The sequence below is a fragment of the Suricata suricatta genome, chromosome 13 (genome assembly GCF_006229205.1).
Source record: "Suricata suricatta isolate VVHF042 chromosome 13, meerkat_22Aug2017_6uvM2_HiC, whole genome shotgun sequence".
NCBI lineage: Eukaryota > Metazoa > Chordata > Mammalia > Carnivora > Herpestidae > Suricata > Suricata suricatta.
The window spans coordinates 20296566-20311526 of NC_043712.1; the positions used below are offsets into that span (position 1 = coordinate 20296566).

Here is a 14961-nt window from a genome sequence, read left to right on the forward strand (position 1 = left end):
TAAGAAATCAAGTCTAAGTCTAGGATAGTTAGACTGATTATTTGTGATATACAAAACTCAGTTATATAAATCCAGTAGCTGTGCCTGGCTTTCACGTTCTTTGTGTTGAAATTTTCCATATAAGCTATAAGTAGCTTGTCCCAAGCACTAAATCCTGAGCAATGGAATCCCAGGTGATGAAATAACATGGTAGAAGGAGTAGTTTGCTTCTGCACACTTGTTCAGGAGGCCACAGATTTGTCTGAAAGTTCATCTTTCTCTCCTGTAGTGTCACTATACATCTCATCAGAGATATTAACTGTAGTAGGTGTAGTCCGGGGAGTCACAGTGTGTCCAAACCCTCGGTAGTGACCCATGGGTGAAGGCGGTACAGAAGAGGCAACAGAAATTGCATCTTGTGATGATGACGATAACAAGCTTGTATGTTCATTTTGATCTTGGTCCTCAGGAAAAAATTTCTTCCTAGGATGTCCCATGACTGTCCTTCCAACATGCCTTACTTGTTCAGATATATCATCCCTAATATCTGAAACATCCCACATGGCAAGGAAGGAATCGAAGCATGCGCCCTCTTCTGCTTCTTGGACATACGGTTTATATGAGAAAGTGTAGTGATGAGCAATAGCAGCAAGGAACATCTCAATACAGATGATAAAGTCCTGGAGTCCTGTAGCCACAGCTTCTACAGTTTGCCATTCCCATGTATGCTTTTCAGAAATAACGCCAACTTTAACCAACAAAGCGATAACTACTGCTTGCCAAAAGGAGACAAAAACCACCAGCTTTACACAAAGAAATTTGCCAACAGGTTGGATTGGACTCAATTCTTCCTTCAGTACTTTATAAAATAGTAGCAGACAATACATGGCAAACAATTGTGACATGTTGTTTATTATAACCAAGTAAGTCCAAGCATTTGAAAAGCTAAAGTTTCCTTCATCATATACACCAAGCAGCTCACAGATTAAAGCAACAATGGTGGGGAACGGTCTGACGACTGTGTACTGCAGTACACCCAGTTTGCACCTAAACAGCAATACTTCTCCCATAGTCCATGGTGGACAGCAACATAAAGGAGGGAAATGTTTCTGCTGGTCTTTGGCTTCGAGAATTAATACCAGATTTGGATACCGGTTAGTGAGATAATTGGTAAGGAATCCCATAAAGTTGTAAATGACATAAGCTTCATAACATTCTCTGCAGGTATCCACGTATATTGCAATGCTGGGATATTTCAAAGCTATCCAACTATCTAAACTGCATATGGGTACCATCCAAAGAATCCTTATTATTGGTTTCTGTAGTTCAGGTTGTGTATAATGCACTAAATGTTGTAATATCACCCACAGCGATATAGGTATAGTCAATAGCAAAAAAAATTCCAGCAATAAACCAAGCCTTTGTGTGTATTCCAACCTCCAACTTCTGTAATTCCCACACGCACAGGGGAACCGCAACCACTATGGACACCAGGTAGATGACCACCGCTAAAGGTCGAATCCACTGTCTCCAGTTCCTCCAGGTACAAGTGCAAGGCATGTTTTCGCATAAATCAGCTCCAAATGGCAAGGAAAAAGAGCTCGATGGAGATCGTAATGGGGAGCCCTATTCTTTGGTTGTTTTGTCAACTCGCATGCTACAGAGAAACAGCTGTTAGGCAACTTTACCAGCAGCTCGAGCCGCCTCCTCGGCCCGCCCGTGTTGCGCTTTCTGCTGCTGCTGCTGCTGCTGCTGCCGCTGCTGCCGCTGCCGCCGCAACTGCGGCCGCTCAGGGTGCTACCTACCAAGGAGCAGTGCGGCCAGCATTCTTTCTTCCCCACCCCGCAGGTACCCAGTTCTTCGGCGGTGAAATACCCGGGTGGAGCCACTGCCCTCACCTGGGTATCGCCCAGAGCACCGCCTGAACCATGGCCTCGAGGAGAGTGGCACCCACGAGGACCGGCTTCTAAAAACCCTGCATACAGTTTAGTTCTGCCCCGCAGCTGCCTTGCTCACTTGCTCTTTTCTTAGGCGGTCGAGCTTCCTCCTTCCTGCTCCTGCAGGCGTCTCTTCGCCTGATTTCGCTGGCAGATTGGACGTGAGGACTCAAACCTGCCGGCCCCAGGATTTCCTCACTCACTCCCACGGGACATCCCCACAGCGGAACCCAAGGCCAACCCAGGGCTTCCGCTTCCGCCCCCGCTGTTTCAGGTTGCTGATTCGTCTGTTGTTGTTTTTTTAAATGTGTATCCATTTTTGAGAGAGACAGAGACAGAGTACATGCAGGAGAGGGGTATAGAGAGAGGGAGACACAGAATCCAAAGCAGGCTCCAGACTCTGAGCTATCAGCACAGATCCTGACACGGGGCTTGAATTCATGGACTGTGAGATCATAACCTGAGCCAAAGTCAGATGCTTAACCGACTGAGCTATCCAGGGGTCCCAGATTATAGAAAACTTTAAAAAATTGTGCCAAAGACACAAAGGCAACCTATGAAGTGGGAGAAAATACTTACAAATCATATATCTGATAAGAGTTAATATCCAGAATATAAAAAGAACTCATATAACTCAACAACAGGAAGTCAAATAATCCAATATAAAAATGAGCAAAGGACTTGGACATTTCTCCAAAGAAGATATACAAATGGCCAGAAAGCATATGAAAAGACACTCAACAGCATCAGAGAAATACAAGTCAAACATAACTTCACATCTGTTAGGATGGCCACTGTCAAAATGACAAGTGTGGATGAGGATGTAGAGAAGTTGGAACCTTTGTGTACTTTTGAGGGACTATAAAATGGTGCATCTGCTATGGAAAACAGTATGAAAGTACCTCAATAATTAAAAACAGAATTACCATATGATCCAGAAATCCCACTTCTGGCTTTATATTTCAAAAAAAAAAAAAAATGGAAACAGGATCTCAGAGAGATATTTATACACCCATGTCTGCTGCAGCCTCATTTACAACAGCCACGACGTAGAAGCAAACTGCATGTCTACCAGAAGATGAATGGATAAAGAAAATGTGATAGATTATTCAGTCTTTAAAAGAAGAAAATCCTGTCACATGCTACAACATGGACGAAGTTGGAGGACCTAAGGAAATACGCCAGTCACAAAAAGACAAATATTAAACAATTCTGTTTATGTAAGTGTTAAAGGAGAGGCATTGCATTCATAAAGAGAGAAAATAGAACGGTGGTTACTAGGGATGGGAGAGGGGGGAAATGAGAGTGTCTGCTAATGAGTATGATGAGGTATCTTTGGGGTGACGAACATTCTAGAATAAGAAAATGGTGTCAGTTACACAACCTTGTGAATACACTAAAACCACCACACTGTATGCTTTTAAAAGAGTGGATTTTATGGTACATGAATTATATGTTTTGCTTTTAAAAAGCATTTCTACCTTAGGAATTCTATAGTTTTACTTTTTGACCTGTTTCTACCAAAATTTGTTTTATTCTTGCCACGATGATTCAGCCAGTCACTAAAAACGCCTCGCTGAAGAGCCTCTCCTGCAAGTAATCTTTTACTGTCTGCCCGGCGCACCTCGTGGCTGCTCGGGGATCTTGCAACTGGACTGAGGGCTGACTTTCAGACTCTTGCCCGCCATGGTTGGACCGCTGGCCAAGTCTGACTCATCACAGCACCTCAGTCCCCTGGCCCCGTAGGGTGGTCTCAGGCTGGGTGTGTAACCCAGACCAGGTCTCCCTGAGATTTTTGCCTGCGTGACAGATTCGCTCCGTCTCTGGAGGCCCTGGAGGCTGTAACATGTGAGCGATGGGAGCTGCCAGTGGCCCCATTTCCCTCCCTCACGGATAAAGCTGGTCTGAGCCTGAAACGGACCCTTAGGAACATTCAGACTCAATTCCAGCTCATTTCTGTGGTTAAAGTGAGCCTGCCCATAGGCTGACCTTTTTGCTTTTTAAGTTAGTGAGAGCTGGCTTTCTATCATTTGCAAACAAAACTCCTGAGCAGTCCGCTCCTTGAAATCCACTTAAACTGCCTCCTCCCCCACCTGGCTGCTGCCACAGTCTTCTCCCTAGACCACCAGCCTCTGGAGGGGACCCATCCTATCCCAGCTAGAGCTCAGTCACAGTGGCCTACCAAGTATGGCCCTGCACCTTATCCCAGTCACTTGGGATACAGCCCTTCCTGTTTGCCGTCACAGACAGCAATCCGCCCACTACCTGCCTCTCCAGCCACACTCCGCAGCGGCCCTCTCGTGGGCCATTCGTGCCCCCAGACAACCGCCAAGCCTTGCCACATGCTAGCTTTTCTGCTCGGGTTACGGTCCCTTCCTCTGTCCATTTGTAAACAATGACATCTCCATTCTTCACCTCAAACACCATCTCCTTTGGAAAAGCCACCCTCCCTCTGAGCTCAGTCACTTCTTCTCTCCCTGTGTCTTACTTTCATCACAACCACCCGTATCTCCTCGCCCTGACCAGTTCGGTGCCTGCCGGCCTGACTTCCAAGTGCCAGCACCTGCTTTCCTGGGCCTGTCCGCTTCCCCTACTTTGCCCACCCATGGGGCAGCCTGGAAAGTGCTTGGGGATTAAATGTCCCAACACCCCATCCGTGGGCTGCTCGACCAACGACCGGCAGAGGCTGCTGTCTGAAGACCCCGGCTGCCTCGACTGGTTGTGGACAACGGAGGTGCGTGTCCTGTGCAGACTCCGAGGGTCCCCAGGGTAGAGCGCCAGCCATGCTCAGTGGAAACTGGCTTACTGGTGCCTCCATTCCCTGGTTCACTTTCCTTTGTCTTTCACATAAACTACTGGCGGTTACATCCTTTCTCAGGGTCTAAGGCAATATAAACACCTGGCATTTACACGGGACTGACCATGTGCCAGACACCGTTCCAAACACTCATTCATTCTTCAGGACACCTTGTAAAATAACCCAAAATTTGCACAGGGGACACTGAGGTGCTACAAGGTAGGAAATGTGCCCCAGGCCTCAGAGCTAATAAATATATTTAGTGTTTTTCACACGCTATGGCAACCATCTCTTCTCCACTGGACCAAGAACCTCTCAAGGGAGGTTCCTTTTATTTTGTTTTTTAATCTTTCTCAAGGTCCTCAGCATCTAACAGAGCTAAGCAGACAAGCGCATGCTCAGTAGATAAAGGTATTTTTAAAGTGCCTGCACTCTGCTACCTAAACATGCTATGTGTTTCTCTTGCCTCTGTGTCTTTTCTCAACCAAGAGTCCTGAAAACACCTTTTCTCATGTCCCTCTTGCCTCTTTCTTTCTTTTTTGTTTCAAGTTTATTTATCTATTGGGGGTTTCGGGCAGAGAGAAAAGGAGAGAGAGAATCTCAAGCAGGCTCTGCGCTGTCAGTGCAGAGCCCGAAGTGGGGCTTGAACTCACGAACCGTGAGATCATGACTTGAGCCCAAACCACGAGTCAGACGCTCAACCGACTGACCCACCCAGGTGCCCCTTCTCTTGCCCTTGTCCACACGCCCCGCTCCCAGACCTCCCCACCACCACTGCAGAACAGTAATTCCTGATTACTGCTCTGGCAGCCAAAATAAGGAATTCTGTGGGGCAAGGCAGACACGAGACAGCTTATGAACCCTCTAGAATCTAGTAAACAAACCCCATTACTCATACATGAATTAGAGTGCTTTTGCCAAGCTGTTATTTCTGTATTTTCACACAAAACATGTCTTCTTCTCTGTAACCTTTATAATGTTCAAGTCTCTCCTATCCTCACCCTTCTTGTTACCAAACTACTACAACCTCCTGCCTTGCATTTGATTGTCAGTCTCCACGTCACCCTCTGCATCATCTGCTGCCATCTCCATTTGAATCTACTGGGGTTATGCGTCTATATAATAAGGAGGAGCTTACCAGAAGCAGCATTTGTGCTAAGCCTTGAACTTTGAGTGGGCTTTCAAAGGTGGGGTTCAGACCATCTCATCCTGACTTCTGACCGCAAACTGCACCCTGGTCACCTTTCTACTTCCTGCTCACGCTTGTTTCCTAACGCAGGTGCCCCCTCTCTGTGAGGGCACCAGTTATCTCCACAACAGCAAACCAAGTCACCTTTACACATCCTAATCTTTCTTCCTGCAGGCAACAGCCCCCACCAAAACCCGGCTAACACTCCTACTACCTCTTTCTCTGCCAGTCACTCCCCATCCCAAGCACTGACCACACACTCCCCTGCTCAAAAATCCTCCAGGGCTGGCTACAATTGCCTAAGAAAGAAAAGCTACGGGGTATCCTGGGTGGCTCGGTCGGTTAAACATCCAGCTCTTTACTTCGGCTCAGATCACGATCCGGAAGATCCAAGCCCCGCATCTCTGGTCACCTCCTGACCGGTTTCCCTGCCACCTCTCTCATTAATCCCCACTCTAGACCCTCAAAACCCATCCCAACACATGACCAGACTCAACCCAACGCCAGGAGCTTTGCTCAAGCTCCTCCCTCAGCCCATGACACTTTTCCCACCCTAGACCAAAAAGGCTCCTCAAACTTCAAGGACCTCGTGAAGACACCGCGTCTGCCACCTTAGCTGACGCACAGGCATACACCCCAACGGTGAGGCTGACCAACAGGAATGGGGCACCCCTTCTCAATCCTCCCAAAGTAAAGCTCAATCTTCACATTTAAAATTTTTGCTTATGTTTTTATTAATTATTGAGAGAAAAACAGAGCATGAATGGGGGAGGGGCAGAGAGAGAGGGAGACACAGAATCTGAAGCAGGCTCCAGGCTATGAGCTGTCAGCACAGACAGAGCTCGATGCAGGGCTTGAATCCACGAACCATTAGACCATGACCTGAGCTGGGTTGGCTGCTTAACCGACTGAGCCACCCAGGCGCCCCTAATCTTCACATTTTAAAGTCAATGTATGTAGAGGTCAACATTTTTCTTTTTAAAAAGTTTTTTTTTTAACATTTATTTATTTTTGAGAGACCAGCAGAAACAGAGAGTGAGTGAGGGAGGGGCAGAGAGACAGAGAGACACAGAATTCAAAGCAGGTTCCAGGCTCTGAACTATGAGCACAGAGTCCAACGCGGGGCTTGAACCCATGAACTGTGAGATCATGACCTGAGCTGAAGTCAGACGCTCAACCGACAGAGCCACCCAGGTGCCCTTGATCAACATTTTTCTTAAGAGTCCAGTGACAAACACAACTTTAAAAAAGCATCAGTAAAAGGGAATCCGTGACCTTCTGGAACCAAGAAGCAGTGTTAGCTTCAGGCACAGCCAGCCCAGGCAGCCCCAGGAGTCAGGTGATCTTTGGGGCATGTCCCCCTCCTCCTCTCCTAGCTCCACTTTTCTCTCTGGCCTCATTCCTCACCAGGCACTCTCCACACTGCAGCAAACAAAGGTTTACAGGCTACCAGAAAGAGCTGCTCTTTCCACCAGCACCCATCTGAGCAAATCTTAAAAAGGACTGTTTGGTTCTGCTAGACTCACATGCCCACCAAGGAAAATATTTTGGTCAATGGAAGATACTGATGAAAGACGAGAGAAGCCAGTGTGGTCTCTCCCTTCCCAACACCCCCGAAACACTTTCCCTCTGGTTCAGAGAAGCATCCCTGGCGGCAGCAGCTGCTTCCGCTCCAGGGTTAGGCCCCCTCTGTGGACCCCACTCTTGTTGAGCAAGTTCTAGTTGTGGTTCTATGTTGCCTCTGACCCTCCAGCCCTGACAGTGAGAGCAGTTTCCTGCTGTTGCTTCTCTCTGGGCTAATCTCACCATCTCCTTGGCTTCTCATGTTTTACATCACTGATGTAATATAGTCTCTCAGTTTGAAATACCTAAGGGGCCTTTCACCCCGACCAGATCACAACTGATATAGACATCGACACAGAATAGGCAGAAATGCACAACAAAGTATGGAGAGCACACTACCTACGAACAACCACCATCAGCACCTCACATTTATTAAAGGCTCACTACTTACCAGGCACTACTCTGAGCATGGACTCCCAAGATCTTCCGATCAACCTTGTGATATAGGTACTTCTGTTCTCCCCTTTTCACAGATGACGACACAGAGGCTCAGAGAGGCTCAACAATTTGCTGTTACAAAGACTGTAGACAGGCAGAGCTGGGATTTGAACACGGACAACCTGGCTCCAGAGTGCCAAGTGAAGAGCATTTCAAGTAAGAGGGTACTGAACAGCGCAAGTGCTACCTGCCAAGAGGTCGGGATGGGTGAGGATTGATAAGCACCTGCTGGAGTCTGCAAGAAGGAAGTCACAAGGGGACTCGACTAGTAAAGTCAGAAGCCCGACAGCAGCAGGCTGAGGTGTTAGGAAGTAAGACAAGAGGAGCAGACCTTTCTTTTAAAAGTTTGTCTGTGAAAAGGAGTCACAAAATAGGTCACAAAATGGGGGCGGGGGAGCATCACAGAAAGTTCTCTTTACTCCTGGTTTAAGAAGCAAGGGTGACCTGAGCATATTTAACTACTGATAGAATGAGCTGGGCGAGAGGGAGTGTGAAGACACAGAAATGGGGGTGGATGATGGGCAGAGTGAGGTCTCGGAGAGCCCAGAGGGGGCAGGCCATACAGTCCTGGGTGCCTGAGAATCTCTTCTATGGCAACCGGGGGTAACCAAGAAACTACGGATTCACATCATTTTGTAGTCTGGAAAAAGGAAAGTCTCTTATGGTGGTTTCTGTCTTCCCATCAGCAGAATGGGAGGGGAGAATGGAAGACGGGGGGAAGTGTGAGGAACAGAGAGAAACTTCAGATCGGCCATGGCACAGGATGGGAGCCTCTGTGGAAAGAAAGGAGCACCAGCACCACTGAGGCCCCAGTTGTGGTTGGAACCAGTGAACTTATACTGGCAGCAATTCTCAACGTGTAGGCAAGAGATCTGAACAAACGGAATGATCCAGGCTGGGCGTAAAAGGAGAGGAGGAAACTGAAGAAAGGAAGTGGCAGGAGCAACTGATGAGATGAGCCATCTCATCTAAAGGAGGGAGGTGAGGGACACCTGGCTGGCTCGGTCAGGAGAGCAGGCGACTCTTGATCTCAGGGTCATGAGTTCGAGCTCCACCTGGGATGCAGAGACTACTTAAATAAAAAAATAAAAATAAAGGAGGGAGGGAAGTACAAGTGGTCAGAGAAGAGGCGCAGGCAGCAATGACCGACTGAGGGGAAGGTAAGGCAAGAGATGATATCAGATGGCATGATCTCAGAGCCCGAATCGTTCTGGGTGTTACAGCGCAAGGCTGTGGCCAGGGAGAGGGCAACTGAATTAAAAAACGGGTGAAGGTGTGTGGAGATTCAAGTCAAGAAGCTAATAGTTTTGGAGGTTTGAACAGAGTCACCGTGAGGTGAGGGCATGACTTGAGAAGACGGTAAGTTGAGGTCTAGAGATTTTATTTTTTTAAAGGGAATATCATTTTACTTATTTTATTTTTGTAATGTTTTATTTACTTTTGAGAGAGAGAGAGAGAGAGAGAGAGGCAGCGTGAGCAGGGGAGGGTCAGAGAGAGAGGGAGATACAGAATCCGCAGACAGACTCCAGGTTCTGAGCTAGCTGTCAGCACAGAGCCTGACGCGGGGCCTGAACCCACAAACCGTGAGATCATGACCTGAGCCAAAGTCAGACCCTTAACGGACTGAGCCACCCAGGCACCCAGAGGTCTAGAGATTCTAAAGAAGAATGAACAGCAAGTTAGAAATGAGAGGGAAGAAAAAGGTCGTGGAAGGCCTGTACTGTTTAGCTTGCCCCACATTCCTTTGCTCCATCTTCTGTGAGCAGCATCCTGATCCTGCTTTGAAAACCACCTCCATCCTCCCCAGGCACACAGGGGGCTTCTAAAATACTAGTAATATTCTTGGGGGCGCCTGGCCAGCTCCGTTGGTGGAATGTGCAACTCTTGATTTCGGGGTTGTGAGTTCGAGCCCCCTGTTGGGTGCAGAGATTACTTATAAATAAAATGTTTAAAAATAAATAAATAAGGGGCACCTAAGTGGCTCAGTGGGTTAAGCATTCAACTTCTGCTCAGGTCATGATCTCACGGTCTGTGAGTTTGAACCCTGCATTGGGCTCTGTGCTGACAGCTCGGAGCCTGGAGCCTGCTTCAGATTCTGTCTCCGTCTCTCTCTGCCCCTCACCCACTCACGATCTACCTCTCAAAAATAAATAAATGTTTAAATAAATAAAAATAAAATAAAATATTAGTAATATTCTCTTAATCTGGGGGATAGGAACATGAGTATTTATTGTTCTTTAAACTGTATAGATATGTTTTATTCTTCAAACTACATGAATACATTTTATATACTTTCTATGTACATTTCACAGTTCAAACAGACCCACCAAAGACTTCCCTTCTCCATTCTCCAAAGATGAGGACCTAATGCAGGTCTGGGCAATCAGAGTTACAGAGCTTGGTTTTGGCACTTGACCCAATTTAGGCCCATGAGACAGGAGCCCAGGGCTTTTGCTGGAGCTGTCGGGAAAGAGGTGCTCTCTTTCTGCAGTTGTGAAGCTTATTTGTAGAACGTATCCCTTTACTGGCTTGAGAATAAAACCAACACAGAAGAAAGCGGAGCCAAGAGATAGAAAGTGACAGATTCCCAATATCATGTGAATATTTAATTGCAGTCACTCCTGAAGCCAAAATACCTGGGGCTTTCCAAAAACATAAGCCAGGAGACATTTTCTTCTTCAGCCAGTTTGCACTTGGTTTATGTCCTATTAACTAAAAGGAAATGAAGGCAGTGGAATAGCCGAATAAAGGGTTCTCAATTCGACAGCCTGTGTGAGCCTTTTCAACACATATGCCAATCACGTGCCTCCTTCTGCAGAAGACACCGCAATGGCACGCAAAGTAATGGCCAATGTTCTCAGGGTGACCTATGAGGCCCTACACAATCTGGACCCTTCCCCTCTCTGCTGTCGGCCAAGAACTCTCCACTGTTCACTCTGCCCCAGCTACACTGGCTTCTGGGCTGTTCCAGGACACGTTAGGCAGATGCCTTCAAGACTTTGCTTTGGCTGTTCCTTCCACCTAGAAGGACAGTCCTCCAGACATCCACTCGCTAACTCCATCTCTCACCTCCTCCAAGTCTCTACTCAAATCTCAAGTTCTCAGTAAAGCCTATCCAAATGCCCCTCCCACAGCCAGGGATCCTGAATCCTCTCATCCTACGTTTTCTCCCTCCCCTGGCATTTTTCATTTAACATAGTATATACTCACAAGAAGTGCCCCAGGAGGGCAGCGGTCCTTACTGGCTGACTCATCTCAAGTTCCTGGAAGAGTACCTGTCTCGTAGTAGGCCTTCAAATATGTAACAAATAAAATGGCATGAGCCTCCAGGGAGCAGAGCTTGGTTTATAAAAGGCAGTGGAGAGAAAGAACACTGACCTCCATCTTCTGAGCCTGATCTAACTGAAATACAGGAGGAAAGACAGCTCCACTTGGAAGACTTTGGGCGAAGCGGTAACCTAGGAGGGCAGGAAGTAGGCAGGAGAGTTCGGTGAAGAGGCTGAGGATGTGGGAAGGGGTGTTAACCACAGCTGGGGCTTGCGCGGCCTTGGTGTTAAGTTCTGGGAGGCCCACCAGAGTTGGAGGCTGAGTCAGGGCAGAGGTAGCCCAGAGTGGTTTGCAGATGAAAGTAAAAAAGAGAGGCAGGCCAGGTGGTTTGTTTACACTTCAGGTGGAGATGAAGGATGCAGTGATAGAAGGCCTGGTGAGTTCGGCTGGCAGGAAAAGAATTCGCGCTCGCAACCCTGAGAGGATAGGAAGGGTTCTCCCGTAACTCCATGGCTTGGGTGACTTTAGAAGGCAATGGACGAAAAGGCTGTCATACTTGGTTGTTGTTTCCTCCTCAAGCAAGCATCCCACACATCCCTCAGAAGTGCCTGCTGGACTGAGACAGGCTTCCCTGTGCTTGGCAACGTCCTGGGCACAAAGCAATACACTAGCCCTGCACCACGCGCAGCCTGTCAAACCCTCGTTCTCCAATCCCAGAACGGCCTCTGAACCAGGCATCGGGATCACAATGCACTGTCCGAAGAGGCAAGAAAACAGGTTTCTTTTCAAAGACAGATCACAGCACTCAGCTTTCCTACCTGTCCTCCAATGACCCACAGGCTGCCTGGGCAAGAGAAAGCAGGGCAAAGAGAAGGCTTCCTTCCACTGGTCCTGACTCACCTCTGGTGCATGCTAGCTTCTCTCTACGGAAATTTCTCCAGAGCTACTAGAAGATACAGGCATGCCAAGATTCAAGGAAAAAGTTACTTCCAGTCAGGGAAAGAAATTACATTACTCAGCCTCTAAGGAAAAGTGGCTTACTATAAATCAGGCCCTTGGGAGTGATGTCACTTTGGTGCTTCTTACAGATGTAAGGAGACTTATTAAATATTCAATAATGAATAATAATGGCTTCAAGACTGTCTTTCTCATAGAACTGGAAGCCAGCAGGAATTAGACTTGGGCCTGACTTCCTGCCCACCGACAGGACTTTGGTGGCACAGGGCATTTGTCCTCCCAGTATTTATTAGTAAAATGCCCATATTTCTGAGACAGGTATCCTCCAAGAGTGTATCACTAAACAAATGTTTAAAATAGCCATCAGTGGGGACATCTAGCTGCCCCAGTAAAAAAGAGCCATGTGACTCTTGATCTCAAGGTCATGAGTTTGAGCACTACATTGGGTATAGCGATTACAAAAAAAGTAATAATAAATTTCTAAAACTTTTAAAATAAATAAATAAAATAGCCCATCAGTGTCGGCCAGTATTCAAGACAGCTCTGATAATCCCTACCTTCTGATATATTTTTTAAAGATTTTACATATTTATTTTTATTTGAGAGAGGGGAAGAGAATGTAAGGCGTCTGCACATGGGGGCAAGGCAGAGGCAGAGGGAGAGAGAGACTCCCAAGGAGGCTCCAGGCTCAGCACAGAGCCTGATACAGGACTTGATCCCACAACCTGGGATCATGACCCAAGCCAAAACCTAAAGTCAGATGCTCAACCAACTGAGCCACCCAGGCATCCCTACCTCCTGGTATGTATATACCCTCCCCACTTCATATTAGCATTGTGATCAACAGAATATAGCAGAAGTATGTCACTTCCAAGATTAGATGACACAAGAGTGTAGCTTGAGTCTTGGGATCTCTTGCTCTCTTGGACCACTGGCTGTAGGGGGTGGGGGGAGGTGGAAACTAGTTGCCATGTCAAGCTGCCCTATAAAAGGAACTAAGGCCTGTCAACAGCCAAGTGAATGAGCTTGGAAGCTGATCCTCCCCCAACCCAATCTTCAGATGACCACAGCCCTGGTCAACACCTTGACTGCGACCTCAAATGAGACCTGAGTCAGAACCACCCAGCTCAACTGCTCCTGGGTGACACGACACTATTGACCCCCACACACTATTTGCGGGTGCTAAATTTTGGGGTAATTTGTTGCAGCAACAGATAATTCATTCACTATCTTGAGAAGGAGGCTTAACTTCCCTTCATCTCCTACAAGCACACAGGAACAATCTGTCTCTAAGAGAGCAACAAATTATTCATTCAGTCATTTGACAATTACTTACTGACCCTCAAATAAGGGCAAGGTATTTCTAAGCAACATAATTCTTCATATAATGTATCATCTATAAAATAAAGAGAAATAATCACAAAGAGCACCCCCCCCCCAACACCTCAAGCTCCTCAAGCCATTAGTTTCATTAGCTTTTTAAGTCGTTTTGTTCCTAATGCTCTACTCCCCACTCCTGGCTTTCATAAACTCTTTCAGGAAGGTACATCAAGTCTCCCTCCAAAAGCCATTTGAGTGCTCAGTGCACTAATACTCATTTTTATTGTACCACATACTCTCCCATCGACGGGGGAGTTGGGTCCCCTGATTGCATTTGATATTCGGACAAGGAGGAATTCATTTAATATTCTACGGGAGGAGCAAATCCTGATCACAAGTGTTGAGAACAATTCTAATTTCTACATATCAGTGAGTAGGAGGCCACAGCAGCGCTGACAGGATCACAGCTCAAGTCCTGGTCACAGCTGAAAAGGCCAGGGAGCCGGGGGGATGCCGCCCCTCACCCTTCCCTGTCTCTCAAAGCAGCAGAAGGATTATCACACGGCTCTACGAAAATCAGGAGCCTCCTTCTGCACAAAGAAGGTCAAAGGGCGAGCTTTCCTTCCATCAACCACAAAAAGGGGCCTCTGCCAAAGCTAAACAGCGTGGAAGACCGTGAGAGGTGAAAGAAAGAGCCCCAGACAGAAAACCACAGCGAGACTCTCCCTACCCGCCGGCTGGGGTCTGAGTCAGGTGACTCCTCGGTCACACAGCAAACCTAAACAAAGATCACTCCACACTGGACAGGGCGTGAGGAAGACGACTCCGGCAGCGAGACCAGGCTGCCGGTCCTACCAGGGGAACACCACTAACTCTTGCCCCTCTGCAGTGCCAGGAAAGCAGAGGAGCTACAAGTCAGCCGGCAGCTCAGCCTTCGCGGACGCTCCAGGAGGAACTCGGGACCCCAGCCCAGGGCACACGCGCCGGGCACTGCACACCCGCCACCGGCCGCACCACGCGGCCAGGACCCCTCCCCGCCAGCTGTCACCGGCGCTCGAGACTCGTCACGGCCGGGCTTGCCCGCCCCCTCTGGCCGCTCCTCCTGCGGCTACGACCCCCCAGGGGCGGCAGGAAGGGACCTTTTCCCTATGGCTCTGGGGGGCGAGGTCACACCCGCCTCCGGGCAGGGGCGGCAGGGTGGGCGCGGCCCGGTGCCCGGAGGGAGAGCTCCGGGTCCATCATCTCCCGCGAGAGTGAAACGCGCTTCCCGGTCCCCAGCCCCGCGCGCCCCACCTTGTCGCCGAAGCTGCGGGCCATCAGCAGGTCCGGGCTGGGCGTGCTGTCGCCGCCCACGGCCTCCTCGCTGCTGGAGCCGGCCAGCGGGTGCGGCATGTCGAGCAGGGAGTGGGGCCCTGTGGACGGCAGGCCCCTGGGGGGCCCGCCCGACATGGCGC

General features: G+C 48.4%; 1 protein-coding gene across 1 annotated transcript in view; it reads right to left on the bottom strand.

Annotated features, from left to right (window-relative positions):
• The window catches only part of SNX30 (sorting nexin family member 30), a 105092-nt gene extending 90136 nt beyond the window's left edge, over nucleotides 1–14956 (bottom strand). The window contains exon 1 of the mRNA XM_029919574.1: nucleotides 14801–14956. Coding sequence (XP_029775434.1) covers nucleotides 14801–14956 — 156 coding nt within the window. The remainder of the gene's footprint in view (nucleotides 1–14800) is intronic.
• Between the last annotated feature and the right edge of the window lie 5 nt (nucleotides 14957–14961).